Consider the following 13694-nt stretch of genomic DNA (forward strand, 5'->3'; position numbering starts at 1 on the left):
ACTGTATAAACAGGCCTATTTCCACAATTTTGGGTACTGAACTGACATGGTGGGTGCAATCGTAACTTGAAATGGTGATTATCACTTCATTCGGTATTGCCAGGCATGATGAGGGGTTCCTTATTCTAGTGCAGAATTTCACTATGTGCCAATATAAAATAGAATAATTGATACCATAAAGAAAGAGAGAAAAGTATATGGAGCTATCATAAATAGTCTTTTACAAATAGGAATTTTGTATTTTAACTTCGTCTCATTTTTTATGTTTTCAACTTAGGCTATTACAATGGGTCTTTTAATTTACTTTCACCAGTCGTTATCTTATCTTATTGAATAATTTTTTTCTGGGAAGTTATCTTATCAAATCTCAATCAAGATTAGAGTTTCTAACTTAAGAATATATTATTCGTTTAATCATTAATTTCCTCACTAAATTATATTAAAAAAACTCAATTTGATATCTAAATTTTAAAAGATTTAATTTAATTTTTAAAACTAATCAATTTGGTTCTTATCGATCAATTAACTCGCCACCCCTTCATCGTCCACTTGCACCTCGACAACAGAGTCACCAACAATTTTCATCCCACTATTGTAGATCTGTGTTTCAAGATTCCAGATCTAGCTTTAAGGTTTCAGTTCGTGGGGCATTGTTTTATAATATAATTGGTCTATTAGCTTAGATGATTAGGGTGTTGTGCTAATAATCTAAAAGTCATAGATTCCAGTTTCGGTTTGAGGTTCCAAATTCGTTGCACTCGTCCCAGTCCATTCTCTGCGCACTAGAGGAGTTGAACACCACTACAACGTGCTACGTGATTTAGGAGATCGGAACTGTCATGTGGAACTCCACATAGTTCGCGAGCAAGAGTTTGGTCATTGGCACAAGCATCCTATGGTAGTTGTCACAGCTTGAGTTGCCGATTTAACATTGATATGCGGCAATTGCTAGGGTTCCCAATGTGGTTTGGCAAAATAGAGCATAGGTTGCTCAAGGACTCAAGGTGAAGAGCAATGATACATTTGAGACTTGTTTTATTTATTTAAAATAGTGGTGATTTTTGATTGTGACGTCAACTTAATTGAACTGGAAAGGACTAAATTAAAGTATTTTAAAAAACTTAAGGATTAAATGAAATTTTTTAAAATAATTTAAAGATTAAATTGATAATTAAGTTTATATTATTTAATCATTTTAATCGAGTTTAATATTTATATACTATTAAGTATAAATAGTTTTATATAGCCAATTAATTAGAAATTATTTAGGTGTGAATTTAAAAATAATGATAAGAGTTAATTTTAAAATAATATCTATATATTGTTCAGCTTTTATATATTGAAAGAAGTCCGGAACACGGGTCATATTTGAACCAATGAATGGACCAAATGACCATAATTATGCATAAGATACTACATTTCTATACAGAATCACAATTATTCGATTGGGGTAAAAAGAAAAGGTAAGATCAATTCAGGGATAGAAATTGAATTATAGAGGTGAAATGTTGAGTATTTTTTTGCCTTGAAGCGTTTGGTGATGGTTTGTTTCAAACTAAGAAACCGATCAACTTTAGTAACCCTATTCAGCAATTGCTCGAACCCCAAGTATCCAACTTCGAGTTCTTCATTGGAGTCCGTGTAGTCCACGGTAGAGATCAGGTAGCAGTATTCTGCCGCATCATTGGAATTAAAATCAATAATAATTAGATAATGTAGTTGTTTAATTAAATCAATAGTTAAAATTTAATGAGATTTCAATCATCTAAGATTTTTAACCATTAATGAGATTGGAATTTAAGAAATAATTGGGATGAAGTTAAAATTAAAAAATTCTATTTACAAGACACAATTTGAAATAGGTTTTAAGAAAAGGTGTACAATCCATTATTGTTATTAATTATTTTCATTGATTTTTTTTTTCTCACCATCTAGTTATAGTCTATGTGATAATGGCATAAGTATTATTGAGGAGGCATCCGTGAAATGAAATACTTTTCACACCTCTACTTGTACTCACACACCACAAAATATCACTTTACCTTCTTCATAATCTTTGCCTTTTCCATTTATTTTCATGTAGTTTTTATTTATTTGTTTTTTTTTCTTCTAGGATCAAAGATATATCTAAAGAACGAAAAAATAAGATATATCTGGCTATTTATTTGATTTGACAACGAATAAACTTTTACTCTATCCTTTATTCTTTGGGTTTACAAGTATTTTTTATATTCTAAGATTTTTTACTTTAATATTTATTTTTATTTCAATCAACTACTTTATAAAGTCATTTATTTTTATGATAAAATTAAGGTAAATAACATTTTGGCTAAATTAGAAATTAAAGTAGAATAAATTAAAAGATTGAACAACTTAAATTATTATTATTAGTATTATTATTCAACTTAAATGCCCAGATCCCTCTATCTTATACTTTATCATTTCAGGAATTGATTGACTTGACACAATAATGCATGTGCCTGACCAGCTACGTCTAAGATGTTAATAAGATAGTACTTTTTAATGTAATATTTTTTATTATTATTGATTAAGCTTTTTCTAGATATAAAATAATGCGGGTTTCAGTTTTCAATTGATAAATTAATAGTTAATATTTTTATAAAAATTAAAATATACAAAAATAAAGTGATAAAAATTAATAAATTTTCTATCCTTTTTGAGTTTTTGCTATAAAAATCTAAGGAGAAGTTCCCTGGTTCGGAACTGACGTAGACCAATTTTGTAAGAATCGACAATGACGGGTCTTTTCCGATCCAAATGGTCCCTCCACAGTCCTTAGATCAATCCTTGTCCACATTCACTTGGCCCCATCTCCATGTTTTCTCACATCAACTAATTCTCAAGCAAAAAAATAAAATAGGTTCTTTGAAGGAATGATACAGTGACCAATTTAATTTTTAAATATGTAAAAATTATGATAAATTAATTCTATTAAATTTGTGAATTTATTTTATTATTAAGTTATAATATTTAATGACTAATTTGATAATATATTATATTTTTAAGATTAATTTGATATTAAAGGATAAAATTTATGATCAATTTTTTTATTAAATTATATGTTAAAATTAATTTATTGTATTTTTTATATATTTGGAGATTAAATTTTTTTTTCTGTTCACACTTTGTCAGCACTTTTGTTGTTTTTTTTTTCAAAAAGAGAAAAAGAGAATATAAATTTAAATTTAAAGCAGAAGAGAACGAAGCGGCGTCGTTTGTTGCGGCCTGAAAAAAGTCCACACTCGTGAAAGTCATTGGCATAATGACGAGCATATCCGTGAGTGACCTCGGATCCGCTCCACTAACCCTAGTCAACTCCAAACTCAACCATAGTTACTTTACTTCACTCACACCCCGCCACGTGTTCCAATCGAACGGTCACTTCTGCATCACGCGCCACTATAAATATCTCTCTCTCGTCATCCGCAACCCCAAGCAAAACCCTAATCCCTCTTTCTTCCTCTTCCTCAGTAGTGCGATTTTCGATTCTCTTCTCTGCAACTATGCCTAACCCTAAGGTCTTCTTCGACATGACCATCGGCGGTCAACCTGCCGGCCGCATCGTGATGGAGCTCTACGCCGACGTGACTCCGAGCACCGCCGAGAACTTCCGCGCGCTCTGCACCGGCGAGAAGGGCGCCGGGCGGAGCGGCAAGCCCCTCCACTACAAAGGCTCGTCCTTCCACCGCGTGATCCCGAACTTCATGTGCCAGGGCGGCGACTTCACCGCCGGAAACGGCACCGGAGGCGAGTCGATCTACGGCGCCAAGTTCGCCGACGAGAACTTCGTGAAGAAGCACACTGGTCCCGGCATCCTCTCCATGGCGAACGCCGGTCCCGGAACCAACGGATCTCAGTTCTTCATCTGCACGACGAAGACGGAGTGGCTCGACGGAAAGCACGTCGTGTTCGGACAGGTCGTCGAGGGGATGGACGTCGTCAAGGAGATAGAGAAGGTCGGATCCAGCTCCGGCAGGACCGCCAAGCCTGTCGTCGTCGCCGACTGTGGTCAACTCTCTTAGATAGACGACGTTGACCCTAGGCTTTTATCTCTGTGTCGGTGGCTCTGAATGTGTCGTTTCTTTCGGTGTCGTTTTTGCCTTTTTTTTCTCTTTCCCATGTCGTTTAGGGGATTGCGGTGTTATGGATATCATTTCGAAACCCTTCCCCTTTGAATCCTTCCTTTCCTTTCTAAAATATCAGTATCATGTGGTTCGTTCATAGAGTGAATGGAGTCTGTTATGAGAAACATAAAAAAATATGATGAGCTACCTTCAATAAAAATTAGGACCTCTATTATTCGCCTAGTAATTCTCTTTAATCTTCGATTATTTTTTTTATATACGTTTAGTTGTTTCTGATTATAAATTGTGGAAAATTGGCGTTTATTAAATACCATAGTTTACGATAATTAGAACCTACAACTAGGAACGTTCATTGGTTTGATGGATTGATATTTGTGCAGATAATACATACGACTGTGTTATTTTTGATGAAATTGTGATCCGTGTTTCCCATCATTATTGTACTTTTATTGTCTTATCTTATAATATTATCTGTGAAGAAAATCTTGTTTGTTTGTTTGTATGTTTTTGGAGTGTGTTGGGACTTTGCCATAACTTTGTTGAGCACTTTTGACGTAAGGAAGAAAGTTGATTGATGAGAGAGGACACGTGCTTGTGTCCGGCTCAATAGTCGTGTCCAGATTATGTGAACCTAGAGCATGGACAAGCCAAAAATATCTGCTACTATAGACTTTAGAAAGAGGATAATGTAATGTGACTAATGATAAAATTTAGGGTTGAATTAAAAATACATGTGGATGTGGTGTACCGCCACCGTAGTCTTCCTTCCACGAGCTTTTTTATTTATTTGAGGATTGAAACACCAATTTCTCAGTTTTTTGTTATTTCTTATTGATAATTTGATATAGTTGTACCGAAAGAAGTACTTGGTTATTTGTAGCTACTTGTGTTGTGTACCCAAAATATTTACATTCGTGATATTCTAAATTTGACATGACTGACATTGAAATGAATCATGTCCCTGCCTAGTCTAGTAGCAGCTTATAAACAAGGTAACTTGGATGTGCAGAGTTGAACTTGAACCCCTTGGTTATTTGTTCAAACCAATCAAATGGGGGATTTAAAGGCCAATAACATGTTATTTTTCCTTTTGGTGTGGATGCTTTTTCAAAACACGGTGTTGTGGGTCATATTCATTCATTCAGAAAAAGGAAATTGCATTACGGTAGGGACCCCGTTCGTGTTGTCAACTATGGTCGTGATTCTTCTTTATTTACTTTTAGAGGTTCTTCTACCAGTGGCTACCGTTCTTTGGCAAGATGCTATTAGCCTTGGAACGCCTTTTGTTTTTAAAAGGACAGAAAGCTCCATAATGGGCGTTTGTGTTCTGTTCTCAAAGCAGATAAAAAAGCGTTGGTCTAACAACCACTAAAGTGACTCAACCTCTGTGTTTTGGGCTGCACTCAGATGTAACATTCGAGTAACCCATAAAAATGTTGACAAAAATATGATATATGAATCAGTTAAGGTAATTTTACAAACTTATAATAGACAAATGATTTCATGCATTTTAGAGATGTTTATTAGGTAATGAGTTGTTTTTTAAGTACTGCTAGTTTAGAAAAAAAATTACATCGTAAACCAAAATCATGTTTTGAATAAAAGTAAAATGCTAACCGTGTATGTACTCAGATGCCAGTATAGTTGTTTTTATAAACATAATTAGTTTATATGTTATTTACTTATTATATAATGCTTTCATTTCAAATGCAAATTCTCTCAGATTTTTTTTATTCGGTATTCCACATTATTTTTATGTAAATATTTTGTATACGAATTTATCTGAAATGTGTAATGTGATTTTGATAATAAAAAAAAGTGTTTGGAACTACATTAAAACATGTTACTAATGTGTAAGTTATTGATAGTTTCTTCTCACGTGACGTACATCTTTTAGTTAAAATGTAAAATCAAAGAGGTGTTTGTTTTAAGTTATCTTGATTTATTTATGAGAATATGAGATAGGAAAAATCTATTCTTATGTTTGTTTGTTAAGAGGTAATAAAATATTGAATTTTGGGCATATTTTATTCCCGGAAAAATATATCTTCGTGTTTTACTCTTTTTAATTACTTGAGGAAGGGATTGGAAAAGTGAATTCTCGTGTGATGAGAATGCGCTACCCAGTATCCTCTCATTCATGTTACTCACCTATTTCCATTCTCTGCATGTCGCTCGTGTTTTTTTTTTCTTGATCCACAGGAAACTCATGCTCCATTTCCAACAGGAAACTCCTCCTTCGATAGGTACACTATGTGTATTTTTTCTTGTGTAAAAATTGAAAAAAGAATATGTATTTTGCTCTATTTTGTTGGTCAAAGTTAAAATTTCAATATTTCTCCCAGTAATGAAGCGTCTAATTTCTGTTCTAGCCTCCAAGAACTAGAAATGGTGTCCATTTGCAGAAAATCATGGTCTCAATTTTATACTAGTGCATTAAAAACACTGATTGCCCTTGCTTTGTCATCTGGCGGGTGTTTTATGGGCAATCTCACGATGAATATATATATATATATATATATATATATATATATATATTATATTGAATCAATCCGATTCCTCAATATCAAAATTCAAGATAGGAATTGAATTGATGCTATTTACATTTCTTTTCAATCCGATTTTAACCAATAGTTTAAATCATCTAACCTTTTCGAAGTTAGATCTCAAGTTTCTCATTGAAATCTAACTTTTTTTTTTATCTATGTTGGTGTTGGTGATGATGTGATTATGAGATTGCCCAATAGCATTGTTTAGTAGACGAAGGTTATTGATTTAATTTGTTTATTAATCATAATTGTAGTGTTATGGAGGTTATACATCTTAATGAATAGTGATTTAAGTTATTTATGCTAGGGTGAGTACAAAGTTAACAACATCCTAACATTTGTTAACAAAAATAAAAAAATGATTAAAAATAAAAATTTTAAAAATATAATGGACTAAAATAAAGTTTTTATAATTTTATGTACCCAAATAAAAATTTTAAAACATAAAGAAACAAAATAAAATTTTCAAAAACATAAAAGACTAAAATAAAATTTTAAAATCTAATGTATCAAAGTGACATTTTAAAAAAAATGATTAATTTCAAAGAGACTCTAAGAAATTTCATAAATTTATTTAAGTTTTTCTTGGTTTTTTTATACCCGAAGTTTTCCTTAGTTTCAAGAGCTAATGAATAATTTGATAACTTGATACAAAGACTAAATTAACTATTTATCGAGTGAATTTTAGCTTAAAATTTAAAAAATGTATATTAGAAATAGTAAGAAAAATATACTATTAGCTTGTAGGTTTTGGCTACCAAAGAATCTAACTTACCTTTCTTCTATTTCTTATGCATAAAAAAAAAATAGCTCTTCTTCTCACTTTAGACAAAACTATATAAATTATATATGGCTATATGCCATGAGTTATTTATTGACCATTTACTATTATGTCCGGTGAGCGTTGGTGAAAAAAACGTTGAGGCTGAGTGTTATTCTTCCCTAACCTTCGTCTGAAACCCTAAAACATTGAATCTTAAGAATGGAACTGTCATGGTTGAGTGCCATTCTGGTGGGGGCTGGTTATCTCGCTTTGGGCTACTTCATTGGTTCTCAGTATCCCCCTCGTTTCCTCTTCTCACATAAATTATCGACTAAACAAAAAGATGCTTCACTTCTCAATGACAGCGACAATAAGAAGAGGAATACTAAGTCCAAACTCGAAGACCCCCTTGAGATTGAACAACTCGCTGAAATTCTCGATGATTTTAAGATGGTACTCCTCAAAATCCCTTCTTTTTCTCCAAACCCATGTACTCAATCTCAATGGGTTGCTTCAAAAATTGTTCCTTTTTTCTGCAGATACTTGTTGTCAGGAATGATCTTAAAATGGGTAAAGGGAAGATTGCTGCTCAATGCAGGTACGCAATTTCTCACAATATTAACTTTGAAAGTCAGAATGCGCTGAGATTCTGAAACTTCTATTAATCTAGTTGTCTAGTTTGTGGAAGCACACTAACTTAGAAATCCCTGTTAAATGATTTGTTGCTCTTATTTTGTTTTTCATTCATTTATGTTGCTGCTTATCTTCTTATTTTTTGTTTCTGTCGACTTTTTTTTATTTATTTAATGAGAACCTGATCAATGATTCAAACTCACTAGTCACTACTGTGTTTTTCTGTCTTTGAGCAGTCATGCAACGTTAGGTCTCTATAAAAAGATCCTTCGTCGAGCACCAAAGGCTTTGAATAGGTACTTCCATAATCTTGGTAGCACCTGCATCGTATAACTTCATTCTCAAGTTTGCTTACCTAAATGTGCAGGTGGGAGATGTCTGCACAGCCTAAGGTGGTTGTCAAAATTGAATGTGAAGAAGATATGCTGGCTTTGCAAGTGAGTATAGGGCCATTTTCTGCTACATTAGCTAAGTTTCTTGCATCACCAAAAAAATAAAAAATGAAGCTAAGTTCCTGTGTAATCTTTAAGATTTGTATTGGGTACATGCCTGCTAAACATTAATAAGTTATTGGTTATAATTGTGATCACAATGAAAATTGATTGGAAACCAATTTACTTTAATTCAATAAGAAAGATATAAATTTGCTTCTCTTTTACTGAAAGCCTAAAGCCTATTTGATTGGAAACCAAATAATAATTTGAATGCTATAGACTTATAGTTTGTTTATCTCTTTGTTTTATGCACAGTTCTTTTATCTAATGATGGTTTCATTTTAGTAAAATTGTTGTTTTATAATGTGTTAGGAAAGAGCTAAATCTCTGAAGTTACCTACCCATATCACAATTGATGCTGGGAGAACACAGATTGCACCAAGTGCGTATTTGAAACTTCCCTTGAGTAGTTGCTTATAGATATTCGGTAGTTTTTATCAAGTATCAACTAGCTTTCAAATTATATGAAATTTTGTAAACTTAATCTTCTTAATGAGAACTTTTAATTCATAAAAAGTTATTCAAGAGACAATACTTAATCTTGGATTAAGTGGATCTTCACACACACACACTTAATGCCAATTGTCTGGATATTGATTAAATTGTGTCTACGGAATCCATTTATGAAGCACTGAGGCTTGCTTGTATCTGATATCAATACTCTTGGTGAAGTATCCAAGTTTTTTGAGTGTTTGAAAAAGAAATTTTTAAATCTATTGAAGGCAGAGATGAGACATAGATGCTTGTATAAGATCAAAGCATTGAAGCATCGTCTCTTGATGAACTAAACTTGGAAGGTGTCCACTTTATGAAGGATGATACTCAAGGAGGGAATAAGATTGGTACTATTCCTGTTTGTACGCAATAGGCAATGAGTGATTAATGACAATGATTTATAATTTTTTATTTTGACTTTATTCTTCAAGAAGTATGCTCTTAATTTAGATTTTAGGAATTGAAAGTTTTCCTCTATATATTTATTATGTTTTATGAAATTTTTATACATGTATATGTATCTTGCACATATCCTATTATTTGAGGTGTTGTATCAGATTGTATTGTTCCAATAGGACCAATACCTGAATTGTATCTGTGAATCATAGGAAGCTGTGTACAACTAGAATAGAAACTAGAGATAGTTTTCCAGCATCCCCCTAAAATGAAATGGTCATCACATGTCCTTTTTTTAATATTGAAGTTTCATTCATGCCCGAAAATGTTAGCTCATGCACACTTTCTGAATACAAGAGTTGCTAAGTTGGTTCTTTTGGACTGTCTCTGTGTCTCTAATCTCTATGTCTCTATCCCACGTGAGAAAAGACAGTTTGATTTACTTGTTAAATAGTAAAGTTAGCTGAATAACTAGCTTTTCTTTGGTTATTTGATACATATTCTACTTGTTGTATCTTTATAATATAATTTTTTGTATATATTTATTTTAATGCTTATGATAGTTAATTTGCAATTTTTTTCTAGATTCCAGAACAGTGATGGCAATTCTTGGTAATTCTCTCCTCCAATAAATGTACTTTTTGGGTCATGCAAATTTAAGACCTGTTTTTTTGTTTTCAATTTTAATTACAAAAATACTCTTTTCATTTTATTGTCTATTTTCAAATATTTGAATATGAAATAGGAAAAAAAAATAAAAAAATTTCACTATTTCTATACAAATAATTGAAAGCAGGAAATAAAATGGAAATCAGGTGAATTTTTTAATTAAGAGTGAACACTAAAAATGCAAATAGAAACATTTTATCAAATCAAATAGGTCCTCAGCATTTTGTTTTCTTCTTCTTCCTATACAGCTAGAAGTTGTTTGATATATTATGATATCCATGTGCAGGACCTGTTGAAGTGGTAGATGAGGTAACAGGTGGACTGAAACTACTATAGTTTTCTGTCGGATCAACTTGGTACATTGCTTACCATGAACCTGAGTGAGTGTTCATGAAGGATAACAGATTGAACTAATTATGGGCCTCGTGAAGATTTACGATTAAATCTTTAGTTGACAGTATGATGATGATGATGAAAACTTCTCTTAGGAGATCTGGAATCATGTGCAATTCAGTTTGTACGAGATATATTACGGTGATTCTAGGCTCAGTGCCCAAAACTTTTATTCATGGTGGTTTCATGATTGGTTTTGGAAGGTATGTGAATTTTTTTAGCCATCGAAATAAAATTTGGATATGCCATTTGGAATAAGAAAATATTGGGAATATATTAATAGCATTATACCTGGATTCGAAGCCACTCCCCTCCCACTTAAAATCATAAACATCAGATAAATTCCAACATGAACTTGTACCTGAAACAAAAAGATTTAACCTAAAAAATGAAACTGGATTGTATCACTGAGAGGCTGTTGCTAAATTGTTATTTGACACGTGGATTAATTTATTTGTTAAGTGGTTTATTTGCTACAAAATTGACATTTGCACCAAGCTTTACAAATCAAGCCTTATCTCATTGAGCCTTAACTAGCTAGTTCCTGTCACTACTTAGCTAAATCTTTTAGAAACCAAACTAAAATGTTTAGAAGCCCTTTTGTTCTGAACTTGTTTTGCTGGGGGCTTCAGTTGTTTACTTGTGTGATAGTAGGAGATCACTCCACTCCGTCTTGTCAGGGCCAAACGTGGGAGGTGTATCTGCAGGGCAGGGACTTCAATGCTGAATTTAGAATTCTGAATAGTAACGGCTAAGGTGTGTGTATGATGCGTACCTGATTGAGGGATATGGTGGCCCTTCTATCGTGATCTTCTCACATCGCTTAATGAGATTTGTTGTATGATGTGGCTAATGTTTCTTCTTGAATGGGGTCTATGCTCATAAGGACTACTGGATTGACAATGAAAACTGCATGACTGATAGTGATTAATGGTCAAGTGATGATTGTTCTTGAGAATGAGCCCAACACTTGGTCGGCATAGAGAAGAGTGAATTAGTTGACTTGGCCAAAATTTAAATACATATAAAACAACACCTTTAAACATTAATTATTCATTTATAAAGTATCAATCAAAATGTGAAAAGTTAAAAGAAAAGTTTTCTTATTCATATATGTACTTTTTATCATTTAGGTTAATTCAAGCCCAAGGAGCCAATCACCAAATGCCAAAAATATGAGGTAACCATGGTAAAATTAAGAAATGATCACAAATGATGCAATAATGACAAAAGAGTTTAGAAAAAGATGAGGAAGCTAGAATCAAGAGAGTGCATGCCCAAAAACAAAGATAAGGAATATTCTCCAAGTGCCCACCGTTTCAAAGCTTAATAGCCACCATCCACCATGAATGACTTGCAACAAGCTAAACGTATTAGAATGTTTCAAGCCAAAACTAGTCATTGGATTTGACTACATAAAATAATTGCAATAAAAATCAAGTTTTGGCTTAGTTACATGGTTAGTCATTCAGCCATGATTAGTCACATGGTTTAGTTACACCTTGCATGATTAGTCACATGGTTTAGTTCAATAAAAGTTGGTCCCCTAGGTGAATCAAAAAGCTTTCCTGCCTTCTTCATTCCTAGTTCTCGTGAAGTTTAATGAGAGTGCAGAGAACCTTTGGTGCCTGGTGGATTAAACCATTTCCAAAGCTGAAAGGCATACAAAAGTTCAAACGAAACAAGGTAAGGAAAATACTTCTTTTTTTTATGTATAGATAAAATAATTCGCTATAACAACAAAACTCTCCCTGAGTATTTAATGCGATTGTATACCTAAAAACTTCAATATCTCCTAGAACAATTTTGCGCTAATTATTTCACGGGTTCAATAATAATGATAATAATAATAATTTATCATGAACCATAGTGTGACCCAAGCCCTGTAATCAATTAATTATACTTTGTGGTTTTTCAATTAACTTATCTCAATTATTTACACTAGTGATTGAAATGTTTCAAGCCAAGCTAGTCATTACATTTTAACTACATGAAATTGTTGGGGAAAAAAAGTTTTACCATAACTTTTTAATTGACAAAACCATGCAATCCAAGCCAAATCATTGGGACAAGTGTATTATTGTCCCTATCCGACCTAAAATTTTAATAGGACCATTTATCAATTCATCACGATTAAAACTGGGTAATATATAAAGGTCCATATGGCAGCACAGGAACAGCATACTGTTTTCCAATGCAACGTTTAATGGCAACAAAATGTTTGAATATGCAACATTCTTAATTTGGACTTGGCTTAGAAGTTTAGAGAAAAATTTTACAATACATTTTTGGTCAAATAATCTTAGGAATGATTTTGTTTATTAGCTGAGGATAGCAGCATAGGATATGTTTCGTAGCCATCGTTTGGTTCCTATCGAGACTGTGCTAAGTCTGATATACGGAACTAATTTTGCTGATAAAAAAAAATATAAAGGTCTATCCAAATTTTTTTTTGACATAATACATTAATTTTAACATTATGCATAATCGAATCATAAAGTTAGGATGATTTAAACTTCAAAGTATAACTTACATCCGTATACAACTTTTTTTAAAAAAATACAACACACCAGATCAAATTAGGATGATTCAAAGTATAACCTATCCGTATACAAAATACATCACATCTAATTTCTAAAACTTCAAACTGTATTGAATTAGGATTCTAAAAAATAATTTTAAGTGAATTTTAAAAGTCTTTGTAAGAATATAATAATTTTTAATTTTTTTAAAAAAAAACTTTTATAATTAATATTTTATAATTTGAATTTTAATGAATTTATAACAAATAAATTCATAAGATTTGAATTTTTTTTATAAATTTATAAAATTTAAAAAGGTTTCAGGATTTTTTTAAAAATATTCAAAATTGTAAGAGTCAACAAAAAGATAACAATTCTAATACTCCACCACTTCACCCAGGCCTCTTCACAAACAGCTGGTGGATATGTATCCATAAGAATAATGTGTCATTTTTGTTATAGCTACCCCAATCCCACGAAACCCATTCAACACCTTAAAAAAAAAAAACATAATTTCGCTCCGTTTTCCCCAATAACACCTCCACGTTCTTCACTATCAGCACAATATAGTGTTTCCAAATTGAAACCAACACATGTTATGTATATTGCGTAAACAGGACGTGAACATCATCAACATCCGCACATAGACAAAGGCATAAGAAACCCAAAATATG

At 32.4% G+C, this 13694-nt stretch overlaps 2 protein-coding genes across 4 annotated transcripts; both read left to right on the forward strand.

The window, feature by feature from the left end:
• The first annotated feature begins 3447 nt into the window (after nucleotides 1-3447).
• CYP2 (peptidyl-prolyl cis-trans isomerase CYP2) lies at nucleotides 3448-4347 on the forward strand. Its single transcript, NM_001357079.1, has one exon. The coding sequence runs from the start codon at nucleotides 3525-3527 to the stop codon at nucleotides 4041-4043; it is 519 nt and encodes a 172-aa protein (NP_001344008.1). The 5' UTR covers nucleotides 3448-3524; the 3' UTR covers nucleotides 4044-4347.
• A 3164-nt stretch (nucleotides 4348-7511) lies between these two features.
• LOC102664938 (peptidyl-tRNA hydrolase 2 family protein) lies at nucleotides 7512-10761 on the forward strand. 3 transcript variants are annotated; one of them, NM_001289372.2, is made up of 7 exons: nucleotides 7532-7871; nucleotides 7958-8016; nucleotides 8288-8347; nucleotides 8419-8488; nucleotides 8858-8927; nucleotides 10022-10048; nucleotides 10392-10704. In NM_001289372.2, the coding sequence occupies exons 1-7, from the start codon at nucleotides 7638-7640 to the stop codon at nucleotides 10439-10441; spliced, it is 570 nt and encodes a 189-aa protein (NP_001276301.2). In that variant the 5' UTR covers nucleotides 7532-7637; the 3' UTR covers nucleotides 10442-10704. The 3 variants fall into 3 exon arrangements, with proteins under 3 accessions (XP_014619837.1, XP_040863046.1, NP_001276301.2); XM_014764351.3 differs by lacking the exon at nucleotides 10022-10048 and having other exon boundaries at nucleotides 7512-7871; nucleotides 10392-10761; XM_041007112.1 differs by lacking the exons at nucleotides 10022-10048; nucleotides 10392-10704 and adding an exon at nucleotides 9268-10014 and having other exon boundaries at nucleotides 7512-7871.
• Nucleotides 10762-13694: the final 2933 nt, after the last annotated feature.

This window comes from Glycine max, chromosome 12 (genome assembly GCF_000004515.6).
Source record: "Glycine max cultivar Williams 82 chromosome 12, Glycine_max_v4.0, whole genome shotgun sequence".
Classification (NCBI taxonomy): domain Eukaryota; kingdom Viridiplantae; phylum Streptophyta; class Magnoliopsida; order Fabales; family Fabaceae; genus Glycine; species Glycine max.